We start from the raw sequence: 26,523 nt of genomic DNA on the forward strand, positions 1-26,523 counted from the left end.
TGGCCCCCAACTCTGGATTCGAACTCCAGAATCCTCATAGTCATTAGAGGAAAAAAATCCTTCTGAATAAAAGGTAAGGCAAAATGGACAGAACGTAAGGTGGATGTTCTAGACTTTCTTTCGTGAATACCCTTTAGACAGAGTCCAACCTTGCTGGTACAGTGTCTCAAGTCCCCATCCAAACTATTTCAATGGAAGGGAGACAATTGTCTTTCTACAGTCCACAATGCTCTTGAGTTCAGACTGGCCAACTACCCGCCAGGGTGGTGCCTGAGGAAGAAGAGGGAGTTCCTGGCAACAGGGGAGGTTTACCTGGCTGGGCGAGTGGTACTTCCTCCACACCTCCACTAACATATGTGGTTAGGGGCTGAATCAGCTGCTGAGGCAAAGCTGGCAGGGAGCTGAAATCATCCATGAGATACACCAGGCTTGGGTTAAAAGCAATCTGCTCAAGCTCTGCCTTATTCGCCTGGCTAGCTCCCACACAAAAGGTCAGGATGCCCGCGCGTGTCAAGGCGTTGGCAGCTTGCAAATAGGAGTCCTCAGACTGCCCAGCTGTGAGCAGAAGCAGGAGCTGCGGCACGTGTTCACGGATCCTGCTGCCGCCAGCTTCCGTGAAGTGGTTGGCATGGACATAGCTTAGGGCTGAGCCTGTGTTCAGACCAGAACCTCCCTGGAGCTGCAGCTGCCTCAGGTGACCAAGGATATCTGACTTGGTCTGGTATGTGTTTAAAGAGAACTCCGTTACAGGAGTGTCACTAAATTGCACTAAACCAACACGAATATTGTCATTTCCAACATCAAGGCTGTTAACTAGGTTCATAACAAAGTCGCGCACATAAGGGAAATTGGTTTTTCCAACGTTGGCTGATCCATCCAAAAGGAAGATGATATCCCTTTTGTTTGCGTGAACTGCAGTGAAGCACAGAAAACAAAGTGAGACATAGACAACCACGGAGAGTTTTATCATGTGTGCCTACAACACGTGCACACATGCCAACATTTAAAACACAGAGACAGTGTGGCAAAGCATGCCCGTCTTATAAAATATGGCAGATGGCTGCATATTTTCCTCTGGTGGTGGCTGGTGTTTGTGAGACATATTGGTAGCTGAGTTTACAAAACCAAGATGGCTCAAAGAGAGCTGCAACATCAAAGTTAGAATGTTTACAAACAACAAAAATGATCAGAATCCTTGAAACCAAACACTCCTTCCCTAAAAATGAATTCTATGAAGGTGCTGCATCATTCCACATCACTCATCCCAGACAGATGTAAGTGTGCCTGGCTAGGTCCTCTGGGACTCACCTCTACCCACTAACAGAGGGTCTTCCATCCATAGCCTAGAAGCAGTTAGCCCTCACTAACCTGGGAACATGAGTTCCTTAAGGCTAAAAAAACAGAAACAAAAGTAGTCTGGTCTCATATTGAAGTCTTCTTCAGACTTCCCTGTTTGTCATTCTCTACTGGGACTTTTCTATTAGGAAGTCACAGCCTTGCTAGGTAATCATCCAATAAGGGAATTCCCCCAAAGTGAGATGATGGGACAATAAATACACAGTAAAATAGAAAGAGACAATTTGCTAGGCTTGGCCAAAGTTATACACATCAAGAATAAAAAGTATAATTCTCAAAATAGTGTATTTGACCCAACACATTTAACATGTGCCTTTAAAATTTTATTTTTTTATTTCTTCCCTGATGTCCTACTGTAATTTAGACCTCACAACTAATTGTATCCTAGGTTAAGTTGAACTTTGGCCATGAAAGTGTTGATTGAAAGTTTTAAGAAAATTTTTAGAAGAGAGAGAGAAAGAGATGGATTTAGAAGACCAGGGAGTGTGAAGAGAAAGCATGTATCCAGGCAGCATGGGTCATGTATCAGCCAATCCTCTAGTCATCGAGTCTGCAAGGAGGGAAAGCGTCATTCTGTGATACTCATCTTCTCTTCATTAAGGATGGTGAATTGTATTTCTTCAACTCATTAGCTCATATATCTGTATAATATCTTTAAAAATAACTCTCCACTGACAATCATATTAAACGAGGGATTTGAAGAACCACTAGGTTTGAACTCCACACTTATCCATTCAATATGCTTTCCCATTGAGGGTAATCCCTTAATGAGAGAGAAGAGAGGGATTAAAAACTGAGGACACTGTGCCCTAAACAGCTCAGACTGAGGCTGTTTAGAAGTACATGGTCAACTCAGGAAAGGAAAGCTACATCCTGGTGGTGGGGAGGAGACTGGACAGAAACCACCAGTAGAAACAGAAGAACACAGGGATCTGACAAGCAATAAGAACTGAGATGTGACCTCCTCGGCCAGCAGCTTCAAAGATAGGTGGCCCCATGGTCCTACGGTTTAAATCACATGGTTCTTATCAAATGAAATTTTATCGTATGACATTTCAAACCATACAATCCTCAATCCAGTGCAAAAGGGAACCTGAAATAAATCGTGTTTGTTGCTGTTGTTTTCATCACTTGTGGTCTCTTAGCTAAACACAAACACACTTCATTTTGTTTTGTTCTCAAAAGTCCTGCCTGGAGACCACCCCATTGTGTGTGTGAAGCCATCCCCACCATACCTTCAGGGGTTCCAGTGAGGGTCCTGAGAGGTGCCAGCAAGCCAGGCAGCATGCCTTGCAATGGGGCGGCACGGAACTCGGCTGGGATGAACACCAGGGAGGAGTCGAAAGCAATCTCTTCCAGCTCAGCCTGATCAGCGCCCTTGTTCCCGATGGCAAAGGCCATTATGCTGCTTCTCTTCAGCTCCTGGGCGGGCTGGCTGATTTCATCTAGGGACTTACCACCTGTGATCAGCACCAAAAGCTTAGGAATCCCCTCAGCAGCCCGGTAGCCGGCTGAACTTGTGAACAGGTTGTTCCGAACAAAGTCTAGAGCGGAGCCCGTGTACAGGGCCGAGCCGTCCAGGGGCTTCATTTTCCGCACAGCGGTTATGACTTCCCTTTTTGTGGGATGGGTATTGAAATAAAATTCAGGCCTCACAGTGTCTGCGTACTGGGCCACTGCCACCTGGATAAGATCCTGTCCGATTTCCAGCCTCTGGATGACTTTAGCAACGAAGTCTCGGATGGCATTGAAGTTGGCCAGTCCCAGTGCAGATGTGCCATCCACCAGGAAGACTATGTCTCTCTTGTTGACTTCAATGACTGTAGGTGGCAACATTATAAGGCAATTAGAATGGCCTTACCAAGCACAATCAACAATGACTTTCTACAAAGCTAACTCCATTTAAAGGATACCCCCATTTACTGTGGCCAGTGTGACCACAGGGCCGCCCCAAAGGGAATTTGTCCTAACGAACACATAAGTTACAGTTGCCTCCCCACCTGCTGGCTCCCCTTCCACCCTGCCCAGTCAGTACTTTTTACAAAATAGTTGCACAAAACAAATTTAGTTTTAGTAGCCACCTGTTTTGTATGCTGTCACTGAAAATGCAGTAAGTTCTTTTCTGCCACAAATACACAACTTGGCCAGAGTGAAGCCATTGCTTGAATCATTAAAGAAACCACTGATGTCTGCTCAGAGAACCCTTTGCCTCACAGTCTTGATTTCAAAATGCTCATTGTCAAGTGCACAAGCTGAAAGAGCACATCCCTGTTCTTCTCAGTTCTACATTCCATGTCTTCATTTGACAGGTAAAAGAATTACTTAACATAAAACTTATAAAAAGGAAATTAGCATCAAAGTCAGCAAGTGCTGCAAACGTTTTTCACTTAAGAGATCTGTGCTTTAAGCAGGCACAGTGGCTCACGCCTGTAATCCCAGCACTTTGGGAGGCCGAGGCAGGTGGATCACCTGAGGTCAGGGGTTCAAGACCAGCCTGGCCAACAAGGGGAAACCCCATCTCTACTAAAAATACAAAAATGAGCTGAGCGTGTGGGTGGACACCTGTAATCCCAGCTACTTGGGAGGATGAGGCACGAGAATTGCCTGGACCCGGGAGAAGGAGGTTCCAGTAAACCGGGATTGCACCACTGCACTCCAGCCTGGGTGACAGAGCAAGATTTTGTCTCAAAAAAAAAAAAAAGTCCTGTTTTTAAAGGTCCTAAGTAATATATTATGACAGTGATAACTTAAAGGCAAACCATAAAACAAAAACATCTCAATAAGATCACTGTCTGACAGTGACTGTGAACTGCCGTATCCACGTGTAGGCACCCCACCCATATTGCAAGAACCATGAACTCTATTAGACCACAACACCTAACCCAGAAACCTGACAGAGCTTCCAAGAAATAGAGGAACATAAATGATTAAACCTGAGATAGGCTGTTTGCAAAAGAGTCCTCCGTTACTATATACCATCAGATAGATTGCATGGCAAATTGATTTTGTAAAAGCAGACAAAGGAAACAAAACTTGGGATGAAGCTAAGGAAGAACTTTCTAAGAACCAGAGCTACCTTCTAGAACTTATTTTTATTTTTATTTTTATTTTTATTTTTATTTTTATTTTAGGACAGAGTCTCACTCTGTCACCCAGGCTGGAGTGCAGTGGCACGATCTCAGCTCACTGCAACCTCTGCTTCCTGGGTTCAAGAGATTCTCCCATCTCAGCCTCCTGAGTAGCTGGGATCACAGGCACGCACCACCATGCCCAGCTAATTTTTGTTTTGTTTGGTTTGGTTTGGTTTGGTAGAAATGGACTTTCACCATGCTGGTCAGGCTGGTCTCAAATTCTTGACCTTGAGTGATCCACCCGCCTCAGCCTCCCAAAGTGCTGGGATTACAAGCGTGAGCCACCACATCAAGCCTAGAACACATTTTTGAAATGCAGTTCATTTCTAGTTGTTTGGACCAGAGGCTGGGAGCATGATACCTGGGGTGAGAATCACTGATACATGCCTTAAGAAATCGTTTTAGGACAACAGTGCCTCATCTGGGTGCTCACCTGCAGCATCAAGACGAGGTATATGTTCTAAGAGAAGGGTAACATGTTATGCACCAACATCCTTAATACCATAACCCAGTTGCCTACTGGTGTTAACAATGTGTGCAGAATATCATTGAACCTTTCCTCGATATTTCATGGTCATTGTTATGAACATTGATTCTGGGCTTTCCTTCCTTCATTTAATTTAGAATATGCTGTCTCTCTGGGCTACTCCTTTGATTTTGACTTAAAATATCTTTGCAGATAAAACTTATGTTTAGATGTCTAGAAGACTTCTTATACCTTTGTACCATTAGAGAGAATATACATATGTGTATATATAGATATACACACACACATGTATAGAGACACATATAAATTCCATATATGCTATACCATGAATCTACCACTCATGTATTTACTATGTGTATCACACATGACAGAAAAATAGACAAATACTCATATAACAATGACCTGAGAAGCTTCTTGCTCCTATACCAACTGGCCCACATTGTTATATTATTCTTTATAAGTATCAGCAGTGGCACAACTCTTGGGGTGGGAGAAGATAAATATCATACCCTCCCCTCCCAGGCTTTCCCTCCCAACTCCATGTCTTCCCTCCCCCCCATGTTTTTCCTCCCCCCCACGTTTTCCCTCCCCTCCCACGTTTTCCCTCCCCCACGTTTTCCCTCCTCCCAACGTTTTCCCTCCCCTCCCACGTTTTCCCTCCCCCCACGTTTTCCCTCCCTCACAATGTTTTCCCTCCCCTCCCACGTTTTCCCTCTCCCCCCACATTTTCTCTCCCCACCCCCACGTTTTCCCTCCTCCTACTGCTGCATCACTAAAACTTCTCCCGACGAGCCGGTGGAAGGACTACCTTCCAGATCTGATGAAACAACTGGCCTAGTCTCCTTGCACCCAATATGGATTCAGCTCTGGGAACCCTGAAATGCACCTCTTGTTCCCAGAGGCTCTGTCGCAGAGTCCCCTTTGACTAGGTAAGAGGTCATTTACGTTTTATTTTTATTCAAGTCGTGGGAGCTCATAACAGATGATATACCTAAAACCATGCTTAGCCAAATACAATAAACACTGAAAAATATTGAGTAACTGGAAGAACAACTGAATTCCTGTGTTTGCTTCATGACTCTGACGCAAGTCACCTAGCCTTTACAGAATCATTTCATTTCTCTGGGGGCTGCACCATGAATCTCCTCCGACCTGATGATAAAAACCTTGGGATTCTCACAGCTGACCCTTCCGTGAGCCAGGTCAGGGATGCATCTGCACTTCCTTCCACCTGACATAAATATCAACCCAAACACAGCTGTCTTTTCTCTTTCATGTGGGTCTGTGGGGCCTGACTTCACTGCCTTGTTGGGAGATGAACTTGAAGGTCCTGCTACTCCTCGCCAACACGGCACAACCCTCTTCAGCCCTCCTCCCGCGCCTCTCTATGTTGTCCTCCATGCCTCGTCCCTGCGCCCCCATCAGACTCTCCTGACAAAGCCTCCATCAGGCCCGCGGTCTTCCTCATGCATCACCCAAGAAGGGGACATTTCTGGAGAAGACCACACAACCAGGTACCTGCATGCCACACTCAGAACTCCAGACCCCCATCAGGAGACCTGTGCCTGCCCGCCATCCTCCCATGCCTCCCTGGGAAGTTGATTGTCCTGTCCTCCAGAATGACTGTCTCACGGCTGTGCTCTCTGCTCAGCCCTCTGCCACTGCCTGCACCGTGCCAAGGCCTCCTCATCTGTCTCTGAGAAAATAGAAGCCCTCAGAGGAGAGCCCCTGCCCCCACCCCTAACCCACAGCCTACCTGCCTCTGCCATTGGCTCCCAACCCACAGGCCCTGCTCCCTGTGGCTTCTCATCCCCCTACAGCAGCTGCTTCTCCAGCTTCCACGCATCCAGGGAGCCTGAACCTGGCTCCCTGTCAGGCTCCCTGTCCAGTGTGCTCTGGCTACACTGCTTTCTGACAGTTCTGGGAAGAGACCAAGCACCTTTGTGTTGCAGGGTCACCCCTCCTGCTCTTCCTTCTGCCTGAAGCAGTCTTCCCCTGCTCTCCACGTGCTCATCTGCTTGGGTCCCATGCCTTCTCAGGGCCTTCCATCCACCTGATCTAAAATTCTCTTCCCCAGTCTTCCTATCACAGCCCTGTTGAGTGCCCCACTGCAACTTATCATACTCAGAATATTTTGCCTGGACACCAGTTTATGTTATTATCTCTTTCCCCATTATCCTGTAACAGATGAGCAGCCACATCTGTCTCATTAAGCAGCACCATATCTCCAGTGCTTGGCGTAGTGTCTGACACATGACAGATAGTCAAGGATATTTGTTGAATATTTCCAAGTTAATCACTGATATTAAACATGATGTTCGTAATCAAGGGGTTGAAACTCTACTTAGCTAGGGGAAATCTGAAACAAGGGTCATGTTCTGCCCATTTTCATTAAAAAGTTGAAACTTCTCCTGGTCCAGACATATCTTCATCTGGTGCATCTCCTTTGTCACAAATTCAAGAAAGCAAAACCCAGAGAGGCTGCATTTATTTAAGTTTGAAATAACTTTGACCTGCCCAGGATCACACGACAGGTTCACATAAGACCCAGCTTTCCCGTCTACAGCCATGTCGCATCCTCGGTGTTTGCAAAACACAGGGAACTGTCTGGGCTTCTATACTTCGGGATGCAAACCAAAAGTATGCAAGCTCAGAGAAACCTCGGCAGGTCGTAAATGTTCACTTGACTGTTTTCTTAACTGCCAGAGTCACACAACAGCGCCATGATGGAATGAGCGTGAGCAGCTCCAGGCACCGGGCAGGCAGTCCTGCATGCTGTGTTTCCATTGCTTCTCAATCTCCATTTGCACTCAGAACATTATGCTCAAAATTCTAGTCTCCCTATTAGCTCATCTGAAGAATTTGGGCCAATTTTGTGGTCCCATCAAGTGAGAGGAAAAGCTGGAAAACTGTATGCAGCAAAAGCTAAGCCACACGGAATTGGCCTTTCAAACTTAAATAAATGCTAGGCACAGGCTTCTCCAGAAGGCAATGCTCACATACGCTTTTCTTGCTACATCACCAGATCACAGTTCCAATGTACAGATTAAGTAGAGATGCCATTGCCTGAGCTTTCTACCTGCAATTTTTATTACAACAAAAGCCGCGGTATAAATTCATCTGAAGCAAGTTTGAGATAACTCAGGGTGAATTTTGTAACCCTTGTAAGGAAATGTGGTGATGTTGTCTTTACATGAATGCAGCAACTAGAGCTAATGATTAGCAAGGCACTATTAAGTAGATGTCAGTTCCTTAAATAAATAGATAGTGATGTTTTTCATCAAGACTTTAAAATGTTCTACTCTTAATTTCATACAACAGTATAGTCTCCAAAAGGGTTATTTTAAAATTATTGTCACTCCTTTATCAAAGGAAAACCTCCCTTTATCAATTGTAATTGATACAATGGGTGAAGCAGTATCTTATTACAATATTTATCCTGTAGACCCAGACTTTACTTATAAAGTTAACATATAAGAGCTGTGATAGTGTGTTATTTCACCCAAGAAAATTTAGATGATTTGTTGCAGATGATAATCAGAGTCTTATAGGAGCCTCGGTATCCATTCATCAATTTTCATTGAGCCCATACTCTGGAAGGACAATGAAGAACAAGGTCTTATATTCAAGGACTGATCTTGTTAGAGCATCCCAGTGTGTAAGCAACACCGGAAGTGAGTTGGGTGTTTCTGGAAACTGTTGGGGGCCACTGTGTCCCTAATTTACCAAATGACATCCTATTGGCCTCACCTAGGTAATGAAATTGATAGGTCTGAAAAGTGACTGATGTCTCAGAAAACAGTTCAAAAGGTGGAGGAGGCTATGTATCCTGATGCCCCCACCACACCTCCTATGTTTGTTAAGTGCATATTTGTTATGTGACTTTGTTGGTTTTGTTTGTTTGTTTGTTTTTTAAACCGCTCCAATTGGCTGTTTTGCCAAAGGCCCTCCATTTGAGCCTGTATCCTAATATTGCCACTCAAGAGAATTACTCCTACACTTGACAAGCACAGGAAAAAAAAAAAAAAAACTTCATAAATATTCCATCAAGCGATTGCACTGTTATTTCTTACCTTCAGAAGTGTAACTCTCAGCACCCTAGCACAAAAGGACTTTGAGGAGACACCCTCACTCCATCTGTGCTTTTGGAAAGACACTGTCTGCGAGCACACTTCTAACACTGACTTTTAGAACCCAATGCCATGGTCCTGGAGTAACTTTCTCAGAACTGTAATGAGCCCCTCAAGCCCATTTTTAGAAAGACTGGATTATAAGTAGTTTAATAATCTCAAAGCAACAGGTTTGTTGAATTAGCCTTAAAAGCACACTTTCTCAGCAATTCATACTCTCGTAAAAGCTTTCACTCACTCATTGGTCTTTAGTTTTTCCGCACACTGCAACAATCACAAACATGACATCCAGGACCCAGCTCATCAGAGAAGGACTGGACTGTGGGTACTTACAGCTTCTCCTGTGGCGAATCATGCTGGTGCCCACCTTACCTCTACGAAAACCAACACACACAACACCCCACTCCCACACAGATGGTGAGAAGAGGATACATACCTTGTGTGACAATGGTTGGCGGTTTCAAGACAATGTGCCTTTGGGCCACGCCAACAATGTACGGCAGTAATTTCTCCTGGAGGTCCCCAAAGCTATGGAATTCCGGGACAGTAAACACCAAGTTGTCATCGGTAGCTATGTGCTGAAGCTCTGCCCTGGAGGCGGCCTGGGCTCCGAGGCCGAATGAGAACACGCTAGCCTGCTTCAGTGCTACCACCCCGTAGCGAATCTCGTCACTAGAAGGCCCGGCACTTATGAGGACCAGCACCTGGGGAACCCCTTCCTCCACACGGCTGCCCCCTGCCCGGGTGAAGTGGTTCTCCACCACGAAATCAAGGGCGAGGCCAATATTGGCCAACTCCCCACCAGCAAACCCGAGGGCTTTCACTGCACCCAGAACCTGGGCCTTGGTGGAGTAGGTGTCCAAGGAGAACATGGTTCTGGGCTCATCGCTAAACTGGACCACCCCCACTCGGATCTGCTGAGTTCCAATTGGGAGTTTCTCAAGGAGATTTACAAGGAAGTCGAGAATGACTGCGAAATTGACACTTCCGGTGTTGTTTGATCCATCAATAAGGAAAATAATATCAGCAGAGTCTTGTGCTTTAAAAGAAAGAAATGCAAAAAATGTGAAAGCATTAGAACAAGTGACCACATGCATTATTCAGTGTTCTGACATGTTTCTTTGGAAACCAATAAGAAACACGAAATATGGGCAAACAAAACACATGTTGATGAAGGAATGTGAAATTCTCTTTCAGTTCTGCATTCTGAATGGATAAGAGGCAACCTCTTAGGAATCATGGTGTAAAAAAGGGACATGTATAGCAATTTTTCATTTGTGCCGTCCTCATAGTTAAATTTCCAAACATCATATTCACTTTTCTGAGGGGAGAATCTTGGGCACATATTCTAGAAATTTCCACTAAATTTGTTGGGAAATGTAGTTGCATGAATTGTCCGCTACCAAACCTACTGGGGAAAATCAATGAGTAGGTTAAGAAAACTTTAGAGATGATTTCTAATTTTTGGTCATTTCCCCTGCCTTCTCAAATGATTAGAAAAAAATTTTATACAAATCCACAGCTACAAACGATTTGGTGATTCCTCAGCACAGTATGTTGCTCAATGCCTTAAGCAACTCTTGTTTCTTCTTCTTTTCTTTAAAAGCCAAAATGACCTTGTACATGCAACTTTGTGAATCAGAACTCAAACTACATTTAAAGTTTTCATGTAAAAAACACTTTGATGAAATTTTTGTGTGGTTTTTTTTTTTTTTTTTTTTTCTCAAATGATGTTTAGCCGTATAAAACTCAAATGCAGGTCTGGGATCGGGCAGGATGTTTTGTTCATTTATTTTGTCATTGCCTCTATATTCAGTCACCTAATGCAGAACAATGTTAAGTAGAATGATAGTAAACCAGTCATGACATAATTATCCAACCTTGTTTTTATGACATCCTAAACTAGTTACCTAGAAGGACCATGAGCATGAAATAAACCCCAATCAGAATTAGCCAGGGGTTACACAAAGGACAGAAAAACAGCTGACCAAGACCTCTTTTCTCCCCCATAATGGTGAACAGAGAATTCCCATCCTGATACTGAGAACGGGGATGTACAACAGCCCTGAGGGAGGAATAGGGATCGAGAAATCTAAAACCCAGGGCCAGAGATTTCACAGCCTTAGTTCAAATGTTTAAATTTGGCTGATTTAAACTCAAGGAAGAGCACAATTATTCTAGTCGATGTTTTTGATAACTTAAGTATGTGTTAGGGACAAGAAGAGATTATATGTGAGCTTATCTATTTATATTCTGGGATTCCAGAAAGATACACTCAGGGTATCATTTTTAAATGACGGTAATATTACAGGTAAGACCATTCACTCTGATCTCTGATTTTTCAATGACAGTGAACATTTTATATTTAAAATTAATGCTTCCTTGTGCCAATAAAATTGTTTTTGTTCTCACTGTAGCAAATGATCCAAAGCTTGTCTCACTTTGGGAGTGAGGAGTTCCCAAATTGAGGAGTTCTGCTCTAGTGAAATTACATTCTTACCCAAGCTCTTCTCATTGTGTAAACTGAAACAGATTGCCAGGGTTGGAACTGCTCTCTTCCCTTCCTAATATACACGAAAGTTCCTGACAATATATTTGCAGATTAATTCTTTGCATAGGGAAATATATTAACTGGGCAACATTGCTATCACAATCCTTCTTATAAGATGTAATGAGTAGGATAATTGTTGTGCTACAGTAATTAAGATCTTGTGTTTTTAGTGATTGCCACACAAAAGTTTTATATAAGACTGAGCCCTTGATTAGAGCCCAAAGCATTTGCCTCTGTTCAGCCAAAATATACGATTCCTGAAGGATCTTCAAGAGGCTGTGGTGCCAGGGGGTGTGAATTACACAGAAAGCTGTAGAAATGGCCTACATCATTGTATAATACAGAGGCTCCACAAATCCCACAAAATTCCTCAACATTTCCCAGGCTTAAACCAATGACCTCAAAGGACATGGGAGGGTTTGCCACTTCCTCAGCATATCAAAACATTTAAAAGAAGGATTAAATATGATCAATACAGTCAAGTTTTTTTAAATGATCCCTAAGTCACAGGATAACACTATTTCTTCTCCATTTGTAACTTACTTTTGGGTTGAAATTTATAATAGTGCAAGTAAGATAAATGAACCCTGAGGGAAAATCCTTGAACATTCTCTTCTAAAAGACTGAACATCTACAGTGACCAGTCATAGAAACACGTTGGATAACTTGTCATCACTGAATAACAACATTATCCTCTTACACACACAATAATGGGACATACAAGGGCATGCTTTGTTATTCAGGAGAGCTGAAGCCTCAAGGGCACACAGGGGCCATGTGTGCTTGTGTACAGCAAGGCGGACCAATGACCAATGTTAATGTTACGAGGAATCAGATCTATGCACAATTTGAAAGCTTTAAAGTTGTCTGGTTTTCTGCTTCTAGGCTTTGTGTATCACAGCCTCTATGGTGTTTTCTATGGAAAAGTTTTACAGTGTCCAAGGAAAATTCACAGTTTCCTTCGACATCCCTGGAAGCTCTTTTCCTGAACTCACTGGTGTGGGCACAATGCCTTTCTTAGCTCATGTGATGCCTCCTTTCATTAAGAAAAACAAGTTCACATTCTTATTTCCTATGCAAAACACAAAATTGTAGATATATTTTACAAATTTAAAAATTCTTCATCCTTCACAGAGAAAAGAAAGCTGATACCAAAATCCTCCCTGTCACTTTTAGCTTTTGTTTAAAAATAAAGGTTTTGTATCTCAGGTATGTGATTTTTTTAAAGAATGATAGAGGGATTTTTAAAAACACAACCATTAGAGATCGATTATTTGAGTAGAGTTCATTGACAACTGTGGTGATTGTTCAAATTTTACACATATGTGTGTTTTATAATCAAGAATGCTCTATGGGGAAGTTACCTAGCAGACAGGTAGTAAGAAGAGCAGCCCTAACAAACTGCAATTTCTATAATGCCCTTCTAACTGCCTTTCCAAAAACTATAAGCAGAGATGTACTGTTCTTCCTAGGATTATTATTCTATGGTTTTGCCATGGAACATGCAGTGGGACGTGGTACTAGGAGGAATTGCAGAGTGATGTTAATTAGAAAAGAGACATGAACGGATTAATTTTCTGCCCTGGTGCTGCTAGTGGCTTGGACACTAGAAGACAGAGATGCTTTCTTGGCATAAAAACAAAGGTTTTATCATCTGTGTGGAAACACACGATGTTGGTAGTTTCATTTAACATTCATGATGGTAATCTTATTGTTTGTCCATTACATAATGGTTAAACATAAAGGCAAACTCAGCTATTTTTGTGAGTATAACAAAACGTCAGTAAAAGATGTTCCATTTATCTACTGGTCCCTTTCACTGTTTGTTTGTTTGTTTGTTTGTTTTAGACAGAGTTTCACTCTTGTCACCCAGGCTGGAGTGCAGTGTCATGGTCTTGGCTCACTGCAACCTCCGCCTCCCGGATTCAAGCGATTCTCCTGCCTCAGCCTCCCGAGTAGCTGAGATTACAGGTGCCCACCACCACATCTGGCTAATTTTTGTATTTTCAGTAGAGATGGGGTTTCACCATGTTGGCCAGGCTGGTCTCAAACTCCTGACCTCAGATGATCCACCTGCCTCAGCCTCCCAAAGTGCTGGGATTATAGGCATGAGCCCCTTTCACTGTTTTTTGATAGGTCTTTGTTATTATCCTTATACTCCAAAATGTGATGGATCAGGGCATTAATGATATTGATACTATGGTAACAAGCAGTGCAGTTCATTGTAGATACCCTCTTGTCATTTTCTGGCAACCTGAGTGGTTTGGGGTGCTCTTGGGGACACTCACCTTTTCCTGTCATTTGGCAGGACTGATGCCTGTGTGGTAATGCCAAGGAGGAGGCCTGTCATTTGGAAGCAGGAAACACTTTTCAGTGTTTGAACTGCCTCTCACTCCTTCCTATTGAGAAGTAGACCCACTGGGTAAGGGCATCAGCACTGCCAGCCCCGTTAAAGCTGAAATCAGGGGTAACCACTGGGAAAACCATTTTATGAACAAACTGCTGAAACACCCTGGGGCTGGCTAGTTCTGAAACCCTCTTCTTCACCAAGCTCTGCCTTCCCAAGACAGCTGGTTCCTTTCTGCTGATGTAGGGTCATCTCTCTTCAGCTCCTGCTTTCTGAATCCTTGTTATGAAAAACTGACCTCTGGTACTGCTTCTCTACAACTGCTCCATTATCCTGATTACAATCTTGCAGCTCTTCTGCTGTCCCTCCCATGTGGTCCTATAGAGTGATGTGTGCCTCCAAGCCTCAACTCTCTCTTTCCTGCCCCACCATCCCTGTGTATTCACAAGAGACTGACTCTCCATCAGTCACCTGACCTCCTACCTCCTGTCTCAATGGCTGTCTCGGTGGTAACCATTTTTAAAAGTGTAGGAGAAAAGTCTGTTCATAAGTCTTGCTTCCTATGATCAGTTACCCTATGCCATGTGGTTGCCCACTCATTCTTTTTTGATTCAAAGAATTATTCACTTCCTCATGCCTACTAAATACACAGAAGAGTCTCTAACCTTCCTACGTGATTTAGTTACATCATGTTCAGCCTGCATCCACACTGCAGGCTCTGTGGTCATCTCCAGACTTTGAGGACTGTATGGACAATGCTTGTGAGCACCAGCCTCTCTGGTTTCTGCAGTGGCTGGCTGTCTACATTTCCTACACATCTGAGGACTACACTGAGCACCACTGGAAACTCCTCCAGCCCTGAGATTGGCCCTTGGAGGTCTCCCTGTCTACACACCAGCAGTGTCTCTGACTTGCATACTCAGCTGTCTCCAGGGCTCTCCTTCCAAGCCCTAGCCTCTCATCCTCTGGCTCTTCAGAGGTCTCCTGGCCCATTCTAGTTCTCATTAGCTCCCCACACTGCCAGGACACCATGGCAGGCTATTTTAGGAATTTACTAGCCACCACTCTGGATTTCCTTACTGAGAAAATTTTCTTCTGTCCTCTCTATTGTTCCCTTTTTGCAAGTCCCAGTTCTGGGAACCCTTTTGATCCTGGGAGTGCTGAGACATCTGCAGAAAGGCAGGGATCCACACTAATGGAGACGTCCACTGACTCATAATCTCTGATAGCAACTGGACACCACTGCAAATCAGCAGTTGCTTCCTGAATGTTTTGTGACCCCTCTTCACATCCCTATAGCAGCTAATCAAAAATAACTTCAATCCCTCCAAGACCCCAAGCCCCACTGCTCCCCTCCTTTATTGAGATGATAGATGTCAACTCAACTTGAACTCTCTCTCAATGTGCCTCTTTTCCACCTGAATATCTTGGAAACACAGCCCCTTTTCTCATCCCTTCCCTCCATCTCAGAGAACATGTGTGTCTCCTTTCTGGAGCTCAACTCTCCCCTTGGATTCCTCTCTCATTTCCTGCTCATTCCACCCAGAATTCTCTGCTACCAGCTATCAAATGGCTGCATGGACTGATTTTCTAACAAGGGGAGGGCCCTCTGCTCTGTCCATCACTAGTGAGTAAACTCTGAGCACTCATCACAGTTGCTGTGATATGGTACAGTTTGAAATTTTACTTGTCAAATTCCTTCCCACTGGCCATTTAGGCACTTAGCCCTGGAAGGAGAGCTAATGGACTTAACTGGTTAAATAACCTGTCGGCCAATTGTCTCTGTACATGCAACAGCACATGACACATCAATACAATGTCCACGTGCTCTCAAGACTTCCAGAGTGGAATGCCATTAGAATTAGAATGGCATCTCATCAATGCCATTAGAATTAGAAGAGTGGCTGTGGGCACAGCCATGATTACCACATGGAGGACAAGTAAGAAGACCAGACCCACAGCCCAAATGCACAGCCTCCAGCTCTGGCTGTCACTAATCATCCAGGACTCAATTTCTTCCAAATTGATCTAGACTGGATCATAGCTGAGGTTTCTTGCAATTCCAATTCTACCAACACTCTTAAGTTAACTCCATGGAGTAGAAGAGAGGAGCTCTCTGCTAGTCCACTGGACACAAAAACAGATGCCCTCGCTCCCCTCTCAGTTCATGCACTGTCCAACAGGGAACTTTCCTTAAATGAAACAGATCTCAACACCAGATAGAGGGGTTTGATCAGATGCACATCTCACCACTCTGAGGCTTTCTTTTCTAAGGAAGGCAGAGTGCTTTGTGGGATCATGATATTAGAATGTGGGTTTTTTTAGAGTGAAAATATTAGTTGTTTAAAAAAAGACTCTTCTTGTACGTAGGTGAATGCCCTACTTGGGGAGAAGACTACGGAAGAATATTCCAAATTAAACCTTTGTTTTTAAACCTGTGAACATTCATCTCTTCCCTGGCCCGCGCGCCATCCAAGCTGTTGCTTTAAGGCCAGCAGTTGCCAAGCTCATCTCCCAAGAACAGCAGGGCACGGCGTAGCTTGGTGGCATTGCCATTACCTGTGATGTCTTTAAGGGTTTCCGTGTCCCCAGCCCTTTCTGGACTCACAGATGAATGCACATAGGACACTAAGTTTCCTACTATGTCATGAAGTGAGGTAAAATTCTCTAGGTTGAACACATGCATATTGACTGGTTCACTTGCTATTTCTTTTAATGCTCCTTCATCTGCATCCTCAACTCCAATTGCAAACACGTTAACATCAGCAGACTTAAGTTCCGCTGAGGGCAGAGCAAGGCCATGCTTCGAGTGTCCATCAGTTAACACTACGATAACCTGAGGGACTCCGTCACCGGCCCGGCTTCCAGCAGCCTTGGTGAGGTGGCTTTGCATTACGTATTCTAATCCTTTTCCAGTCTGATTGGTTCCCCCAATATAAGACATGTTGGAAATATGAGAAAGGACTTCTTGTTTAGTACGATACGTATTTAACAGGAACTCGGTATGTGGGTTTCCGTTGAACTGGACCAGAGCAAAATGGAAATCATTTTCTCCCACAGCTAAGGATTTTACAACATCATATAGAAACTCTCGAACAAGTTGGAAATGTTCCTCTCCAATGGTCCAAGAGGAATCCACTAGAAATATTATATCAGCAGCGGCACCATTTTTGACATCTTTAAAAAAAGACATTGGTTTAGATTTTTCTACTATATAAGCAATTACTTCCTATCAGTGCAAAGCCTTCCTAAACAAATTTGGTTTACACTATATTGTAACTAAACACTTCACACCTCACTGGTAATACAGGAAGGTAGACTCACTTACCTGGGAACCAGGGACCTGGGCCCATGCACTCAAGAGCTGCTGGTGCCCAGTCACTAGCCCAAGTTCCATACTCAGAGACCACCATGAATGGGCCAGTAGCATGCTCCAGATTGAGGAAACAATTTCCTGGGCTGTCTTTAACTCAAACATGATTCCCTGTGGCAGTTTGAGCCCCAAGACCCACCTGATTAAACCAGAAGGAAGTCTTATCACAGACAACCAACCATCATTTTATAAATTCATTCTTTAGTTTGGAATATGAAACTGGGCCTTGACAAAAAGAAAAAGTAAAAATTGCTATTTTCCATTCACTAACCCCCAATGCTTTGGGTAATTTGCATGAAAAATAAATATAATAAATACATGTTCTTTAAGAGAGGAGGACCTGTGCAAATGTAGAGAAGGGAAAAGACTTATTTTTTCCAGATTTTTGAGCATGAACAAAAGGTACTCTAATCAGTTACTGCATATTTTTCAGAGCCAGAAAAGTCTTCATAGATGTCAAACATTATCTATCTCGTTTCCAGATGAACCCAGTTCTCCCTCAAGGGTAGGAGCTCAGGGTATCAGGCTGTCAGTGGCCCGCCCCAGGAGGTGCCCTTCTGCAGCTGTGAGCCAGGCTTGCTCCTGGACTCTACTTACCTCGGGCTGACCTGATGCCCCAACCCACGTTCTTCTTCCATTGAAGTGACACTAGACTTCCCCCCATCTAAGAGCAACCTGGCCTGCAGGAGGACTCCCTCAGAGGCCCAGCTCTCTGGGTCAAGGAGTGGGAGACCCACCTCAGTCCTTTCCAGTTTGCAATGCATGAAGCATTTCCCACTTTTCTAAAACCCTGCAATCAAATTCCTAATTGAGTTAATTAGAATCCATGTTTTTAATTCGTTTCGGGAAACAGAAATCTTAAAGATCCAATGATCCTAGATGAAAATGCCTTTCTGCATCTGGAGTTAGAGAGAGAGGGTGATCTTTGTTTTTTTCAGGGAAAATAGTTTTTACTTTCAATCATTGACTTCTCCCTAGTTTATGTGCTCAGAGACCAGCCAATGCCAGAAATGTGGAAAGTCCCTTCAGGTGGTAAAACATTTGAGATACAAACTTTCTGTTCACATCCAATGTAAAAACAAATCATTTTCAAGCCAATTCCAAGATACCAAACCCAAATTTTAATAAAAATAGGTCATCTCTCACTGCATAAAGGGTATCTGAAAAGGTGTGTAAACCCTATAACTATCCTATCTGACTCTCCTATAATAAATGGCTTAGCTGCCTTAAAAATATATCTAAGCTCCATGTCAGTGCATGATGCCTAAGATCTAAAATCAAAGAATGCTATTTCTTTTTACAAAATCAGGGACGTTTCTGGCTCTTACCTGCTTGCTGCTGCTGGGCATGCGTTGTGGGAAAGCCTGAGAGAAAGAGGCAAAAGATGGCCACTAAGGGCAAGTGCCGATGTTTCCTCATTTTGAATTTGTCTAAGCACCAGATATGAACCTAAAAGAGAAAATAGGGCAAAGGGAATGATCAGTTTTTGAATCTCATTATGCAAAACCCATCAAAATTCCATGCTTTCTACGTCTTTTTTTAGACTTCCAAGAGGACTTTGTATCTGATTCATTCTTTGAATCAGCAGCAAAAGGATGGATGATAAATAGATAGATAGACGATCGATCGATCGATCGACAAAAATATATATAGATACATATACATACACATATATGCATATATAAAAGGAAGGAAGGAAGGAACAAAGGAAGGAAGGAAGGAAAAGGAAAAGGAAGGGAAGGGAGAAGAGAAGAAAGTTAAGGGAAGGGAAGGAATGAAGAAGTGAAGGAAAAGAAGGAGAAAGAGAGGGAGGGAGGGAAGGAAGGAAGAAAGAAGAAAGAAGGAAGGAAGGAAGGAAGGAAGGAAGGAAGGAAGGAAGGAAGGAAGGAAGGAAAAGAGAAAGAAACAGAACCAGAAGAAGAAGAGGAGAGAAGGAGAAAGAAAGAAAGAAAGAAAGAAAGAAAGAAAGAAAGAAAGAAAGAAAGAAAGAAAGAAAGAAAGAAAGAAAGAAAGGAAGGAAGGAAGGAAGGAAGGAAGGAAGGAAGGAAGGAAAGAAAGAGGGGGGAGGGAGGGAGGGAGGAAGGAAGGAAGGAAGGAAGGAAGGAAGGAAAGAAGGAAAAAAGGAAAGAAGGAAGGAAGGAAAGAAGGAAAAAAGGAAAGAAGGAAGGAAAAAAGAAAGAAAGAGGAGGGATGGTGGGAGGGAGGTAAAGAATAGGTAAATGAGAAGTGAATAGTCAGAGCTCTCTGTCTAAGGTGACCTCAGATCTCTTCTTGTTAGCAGAATATAGATCACATGTAATGACACTGCTCATTGTCCTCTCTGGACATTCTTAAACATAGTTCAAAGAACACAATTACATTTTTAGAAAGTAGGCATTCCATAGTAGTTTCTCCACAATCTGAAAATATTCTCTTTCTTTTTCAAATTACAAATGAATGAAAATTTTATCCATTATGAAAGATAGTTTTTATTAAACAAATAAATGAGAATTTTTGAATCCAGTGACTATTACTTTGGCCACAGCTAAAAGCTATGCAATTAAACCTTTTTTTCCACCCAAAGTGATGTGGGCAGCAATTTGGACATAGCATATTCCTAAGCAAAGAGCAGAATGGAAATGGGTCAGGAGTAAAGGCACTCATAGGCACAAAAGGTGTCAGGTTTTGACACCCAGCTTAAGTTTGTAAGTCGTGTTTAAAAGAACCTCAGAGGAAAGCTTCAGTTTATAGAGAGAATGGGCTTTGCCCAAATCACACCAAATGCAACCCAACTACACAGCTGGGACCATGTCAAGCCTTGTCCGTATTCTCTATTAATATTTAGCACTTTTCCTCCACAGAAAATCTGTCATATGCCAACCTCCAATCTCACAATGGAATGAGCCCAGGGTGATTTAATTAGTAAGACTGTGAAGGCAGACCTGGAGGCTAACTGCTCTGTTGCACGGTCTCCCATACCCATGGGCCTCTGGGGGCCGCACACATGATGCCCCACCAGCCAAGTTTATGTTGACATGAGCTCAGTAGGTGCATTATCAGACCTTTCCCCTGCCAACACCTTCTCTTCCTACCACAAGATTTTGTGACAGCCTCTTCACTCTCCAATCTCCAATCTAAGAGATCAGCTTGGAGGCTGGGGTCTCCCTTAAGACCCCTCCAGAGAGCTACCCTAGGTCTTTCTGTCTAGGCTGAAGCCCCCTTGCCAAGACAGCACCTTTTTTCTCCTCTCCTTGATGCAGGATTCTGGTTTCCTTTAACTTTTTCTCAGACCACAGCCAGGGCTGCCCACAGGACCCTGTGCCCTGAAGGGCCCCACACTCAGTTTGATGCTTTGATGTTGCTATCTTGGAATTCTTAAAACATTTGAACAAGAAGCTCATTTTCATTTTGCAATGATGTGCATGTCAGTGACTCTTCTTAGCCAGACTGGCCACGGGTTCCCCAGCTAGGAGCTCTCTGGTCAGGGGTTCCCTTTGCAGAGGTTTGGGTAAGAGTACTGGGGAACAAGGACATTGGCAACACAAGCAGGCTAGGATGTTATCAAACCACCGTTTTGGGTGCCATGTTATCAAAAGTTATTCAGCATCTACTATGTGATAATTGCAGTTTTTCATAATTTTTCATAATGTGTCTTATTTATCTTTACATTATCCTTAGAGGTAGATGCTGATCCTCATGCTTACAGGAAAAAATGGAGCTGCAGAGAATAAGTGGCCAACGTGCACAACTATTCAAAGACACCTTGGTGCTCAATAGCACCTGCCACACTGAGGTTCATAAGATGAGAGGATAAGAAGAACGCCGGGCGCGGTGGCTCAAGCCTGTAATCCCAGCACTTTGGGAGGCCGAGACGGGCGGATCACGAGGTCAGGAGATCGAGACCATCCTGGCTAACACAGTGAAACCCTGTCTCTACTAAAAATACAAGAAAATTAGCCGGGCGAGGTGGCGGCGCCTGTAGTCCCAGCTACTCGGGAGGCTGAGGCAGGAGAATGGTGTAAACCCGGGAGGCGGAGCTTGCAGTGAGCTGAGATCGCGCCACTGCACTCCAGCCTGGGCGACAGAGCGAGACTCCGTCTCAAAAAATAAATAAATAAATAAAAATAAAAAAAGAGGAACATTTTTATTCCTCCATGAAAACCCCATGATTCCATAGCAACTTTTCAATCAAGTTCACCAGCCTGAATTTGGGCTTTTTAGGAATCAGAAAAGGAGCCAGTGATGTTGGGGAAAGATAAGGTGCTTGGAATCAGATAAATCTGGATCCTGGATCCATCACACCCTACCTCAGGCAGGTGGTATAATTGCTCAAAGCCTCCATTTCCTCCTCTACAACAAAGAGCAATGCTAGCCATGCCTCTCTTCCAGCCTTCTGTGAGGGGCATGTGGAAGGCTGTTCGGTAAATGCCTGACGCAGAACGGATGGCAAGTGAACTCTAACTACCCTTCTCCAACAACTTAGGTTTCATCAGCATTTTCCAAAGCACATTCCATGGAACACCCATTCCATTAGATGTTCTGAGGGGAAAAACAGGCGTTCCATGAGCAACACAGTTTGGAAAGCGCTGAATACCAAGCTTCCTTCTGGAACAGTTACAATATACATGAATGTATAGCAGTTCTGAAAAATAAAGTAAAGAAACCTGCTGTACTTGATTTAACCCAGAATTCCCCAAACATATTCCATCGACTATTCCTCTCCATGCATCTAACTTTGCTAAGTTCTTACGCCTCTGAAGCAGCAACCAAAGGCATCTCCACTTGCCCAGGCCTCCACTGAGCCCAGGTCACTGGGCTTGCAAATATCTGTTCTCTTGGACTCCATTAACTGTAAGTGGGCCCATGTCCCTTGATGGTGGAGCTCGCGCCTCCCTGTCACCAAGTGAGAGAATTAGAATGGGTAGACAATTGACGTTTCCCCAGAGAAGCCCAGGGGAAGGACCAGACTCAATCTCATTATCAGCATGAACTTTCATGACACTAGTTAATATCGTCATTTTTTCTTACACTGAGTTTCAGGAAGTACTATTTGATATTGGAAATGATATAGTGTAGACTACAGTTAAATTAGAAATTCCATTTGATTTAAGAAACTGAAATACATATAATCTAGGAAGATTGAGTTATCACCATCATTTCACTGTTAGGGTTTGAAGGTTAAAAAGAAGTCTATTTCACAGATTACAGCATGTAAAGGCATTCAGCATCAGTGTGAATGAAAATCAGAAACATCTTTTTGGTTATCAAGTATATGTCAGATTTTGAAATGTGACTTTTTTCATCTTATAATTCTAAAACCCCAAATGCTTCTAAATTGGTTTTATATTCCCTGCATCAGGAATAATTTGGCAATTCCCTGAAGAAAGCAAGCGGAAATGAGAGCAAATCAGGCACGTGAAACTGTTCATACAAGACTTTGGAAAGACTGACAAGACTCCATGAGATCTGTAAGAAGTGAGGACAATAACACACCAAGATACAATCCACCAAGACTGAATCATGAAGCAATAAAAAAAATTCTGAACAGACTTTAAACTAGCACAGGGTTGAATCAGTAATCAAAAACCTTCCACCAAAAAAAAAAAAAAAACAAAAAAGCCCAGGACCAGATGTCACTCTTGGAAAATTCTACCAAACACTTAAGGAAGAATTAACACTAATCCTTCTCAAACTTTTCTCAAAAAAATTAAAGAGGAAGGAACACTTCCAAACTCATTTTTATAAGGCCAGTATTATCCTGAAACCAAAATCAAAGACATGACAAGAAAAGAAAAATACAGATCAATATCCCTGTTGAACACTGATGCAAGAATTCTCAGCAAAATACCAGCTGACCAAATCAACAGCACATTAAAAGGATTATACGCTATAACCAAGTGGAATTTAGTTCTAGAATGCAAGCATGTTTCAACGTATGAAAACCAATCATGTGATACGCCACATTAATAGAATGAAGGGGAAAAACATTATCATCTCAATTAATGCAGAAAACTCTTTGGACAAAATTCAACACTCTTTCATGATTTGAAATAAAAACACTCAACAAACTAGGAATAGAAGAAAATGACTTTAATACCATAAAGAACATATATTAAACACACACAGCTAGCATCACACTCAATGGTGAAAAACCGAAAGCTGTCCCTCTCGGAGCAGGAAAAAGGCAAGTATGTGCTCTCTTACTACTCCTATTTAACTTAGTACTGGAAGTCCTTACCAGAGCAATCAGGCAAGAAAAATAAATAAAATGCATCCAAATTGGAAGGAAGAAGTATAATTAACTCTGTTCATAGATGACATGGTCTTAAATGTATGAAATCCTAAATACTCCAAATATTTTTAAAAAACTATTAGGACTAATAAATGAACTTAGCACAGTTGCAGGATATAAAATCAATAAACAAAAATCATTTGCATTTCTAGTCACTAACAATGAACTATCCAAAAAGGAGATTAAGAAACAATCACATTTATAATACCACGAAAAATAACAAGATACTCAGAAATAAACTTAACCAAGGAAACAAAAACCTGTGCACTGAAAACTATAAAACACTGTTGAAAAAAATTAATAGAGACACAAACAAATGGAAAAGCATCCCATGTTCATGGATTCAAAGACTTAATATTGTTAAAATGTTCATACTACCCAAGGCAATCTACAAATTCAGTGCAATATCTATCAAAATCCCAATGCCATCTTTTGCAGAAATAGAAAAACAATACTAAAATTCATATGGACTCTCAAAGGACCCTAAATAGCCAAAGCAATAATGAGGGGGTGGAAAATAGCAAAGCTTGAGACCTCACACTTACAATTTCAAAAGATATTACAAAATGACAGTAATGAAAACAATATGATGCTGACTTAAAGACAGACATATGAACCAATGGAACAGAATAGAGAGCCCAGAAATAAAACCTCATATATATGATCTTTGAGCTTCAATAAAGTCACACAATGGGGAAAGGATAGACTCCATTGTATAAATGTTCCTCAGAAAACTAAAACACAATTATCATATAATTCGCCTATCCCACTTTTGGGTATATCCAAAAGAAGTGAAAACAGGATCTCAAAGATATATTTGCACACCCATGTTCATTTCAGCATTATTTGTAACATCCAAAAGGTGGAAACAACTTAATGTCCATCAATAGATGAGATGAATAAAGAAATTAATTTATTTCCACAGTATTTTATAGTTTTTAGTGCACAGGTTTTTTTCTTCCTTGGTTAAGTGTGTGTGTGTGTGTATATATATATGTATGTATGTATATATACACACACAATGGAATTTTTGCAATTATGAAATTGATTATAGATTCCCAAGTCTGCTTTATCACAAACAAAGAGTATTCCAGGATTGTGAAGTTCAGTCACACTCTGAGCATAGAGTATGGCAAAATGCCTGTCTGTATCACTGTAGGTGTGTAATAAATATTTGTTAAATTCATTAACTGCTATTCCTACAGCTCTCCTAGGACTTTGCACTGTTATTACACCACTTATGCTGTAATTTTCTTTATTTCTTTTCCTTTTTTTTTTTTTTTTTTTTTTTTTGAGACAGAGTCTCACTCTGTCACCCAGACTGGAGAGCAGTGGCATGATCACAGCTCACTGCAGCCTCAACCTCCCAGGCCCAAGCAATCCTTTCTTCTCAGCCTCCTGAGTAAATGGGACTACAGGCATACACCACCACACCCAGCTGTAGTATTGTTAGTAGAGACAGGATTGTATTTTTAGTAGAGACAGGATTTTGCCATGTCGCCCAGGCTGGTCTTGAACTCCTGGGCTCAAGAGATCCTTCCACTTTAGCCTTCCTAAGTGCTGGGATTACAGGCGTGAGCCACGTGCATAGCCTACTGTATTATACTAAGTCTTATACATGCCACATACAAGGAATATTAGTCAGCCTTATAAAAGAAGGAAATCCTTTTATCTACTACAGCATGGATGAATCTTGAGGATATTACGCTGAGTGAAACAAGTCAGTCACTAAAAGACAAATACATTACTGTATACTTCCATTTATGTAAAAGTATTTAAAGTAGCCAAAGTCTTAGAAAAAGAACTTAGAATGGTGTTGTCCAGGGGCTGTGAGGAGGGGGGCAGTTGTAGTTACTGTTCCATAGGTATAGAACTTCTGTTTTGCAAGATCAAAAAGTTGTAGATATCTGTTGTACCACAAGGTGCATATAGTTAACACTGCTGTACTGTACACTTAAATATAGTCAAGATAGTAAGTTTCAGGTTATATGGTTTTTACCACAATTAAAATAGAAATGAGGACAGGAAATATCATTTGCCAGGTTTTAAAAGCATGGGTAACTACCCCTAAAATGTAGCCATCAATTTAACAGGAATGATGTAAGTGCAGCCTCTCTTTTTTGAGGTATGATAGAGTTTAAGAGCTAAAAGGAGAAAATAACACAACTAAACATCCTAAAGTGTGTCTACATGCTGCTGTATTCAAATAACACAATGTTTGCCCTTAGTTCTAAATAAGATTTGGAAAGAAAAGAAGAAAATATATGTCATGCAAAATGTTAGGGTTTGGCAAAGAAGATCAGAGTCTCATGAAAGTGGGATAGAATCTAATATTAACATTCAGACCTGGTGCAAACATGGCTTCTGCCCTGACTAATATCCTCTGAGCTTTGGAATCGGCTCCACCCAAGGCCTGAGCTTTTGTATCTCTATCTTAACCTTCCTCTCTCCACAGGTGCCCCCATGGGCTCTGCAAGTCTTTATGGTTGTCTGTTGTGTCGCACAGGAATTCCATTTTCCCCATATAGCTAATGAAATCAGGGATGAGGATGATCTAATGTTCTCAGCCTTGCCATCTGAAGTTTGATAGCAGAGGAGAGTCTGTCTGGCTGATGAGTGATGTAACTTTGCCATGAATGGAGCAGTGGACTAGTGTCCAGATGGACCAATTAGCAAAAGTACAGGGAGAGCCACAGAGAGTTACTGAGACTGCCAGTCAAGGACAGGAGCTAAGTGGGTGCAAAGGACACTTGAAGCTCAGTCCCATGGATTTGCCATGAAATTCCTCCTGCCTGAGGTCAGGCCCAGAGGGAGAAGCTGGAGTCCAAATCGTGTGGCCCAGCTATGAGGAAGATGGAACACAGTGTGGGTCCTAAG

General features: G+C 42.5%; 1 protein-coding gene across 7 annotated transcripts in view; it reads right to left on the reverse strand.

Moving 5' to 3' along the window:
- The window catches only part of COL6A3 (collagen type VI alpha 3 chain), a 91,880-nt gene that overhangs the window by 54,447 nt on the left and 10,910 nt on the right, over positions 1 to 26,523 (reverse strand). For 3 of the 7 annotated variants that reach the window (XM_007966765.3, XM_007966766.3, XM_007966764.3), the window contains exons 2-6: positions 18,704 to 18,824; positions 16,562 to 17,179; positions 9,541 to 10,143; positions 2,592 to 3,176; positions 313 to 912 (exon numbers count right to left, since the gene is read on the reverse strand). In XM_007966765.3, the coding sequence (XP_007964956.3) occupies positions 313 to 912; positions 2,592 to 3,176; positions 9,541 to 10,143; positions 16,562 to 17,179; positions 18,704 to 18,794 (2,497 nt within the window). In that variant the 5' untranslated portion in view covers positions 18,795 to 18,824. The remainder of the gene's footprint in view (positions 1 to 312; positions 913 to 2,591; positions 3,177 to 9,540; positions 10,144 to 16,561; positions 17,180 to 18,703; positions 18,825 to 26,523) is intronic. The other 4 variants (XM_007966767.3, XM_007966768.3, XM_007966769.3 and 1 more) reach the window with 4 other exon arrangements.

The sequence above is a fragment of the Chlorocebus sabaeus genome, chromosome 10 (genome assembly GCF_047675955.1).
Source record: "Chlorocebus sabaeus isolate Y175 chromosome 10, mChlSab1.0.hap1, whole genome shotgun sequence".
Taxonomy (NCBI): Eukaryota; Metazoa; Chordata; class Mammalia; order Primates; family Cercopithecidae; genus Chlorocebus; species Chlorocebus sabaeus.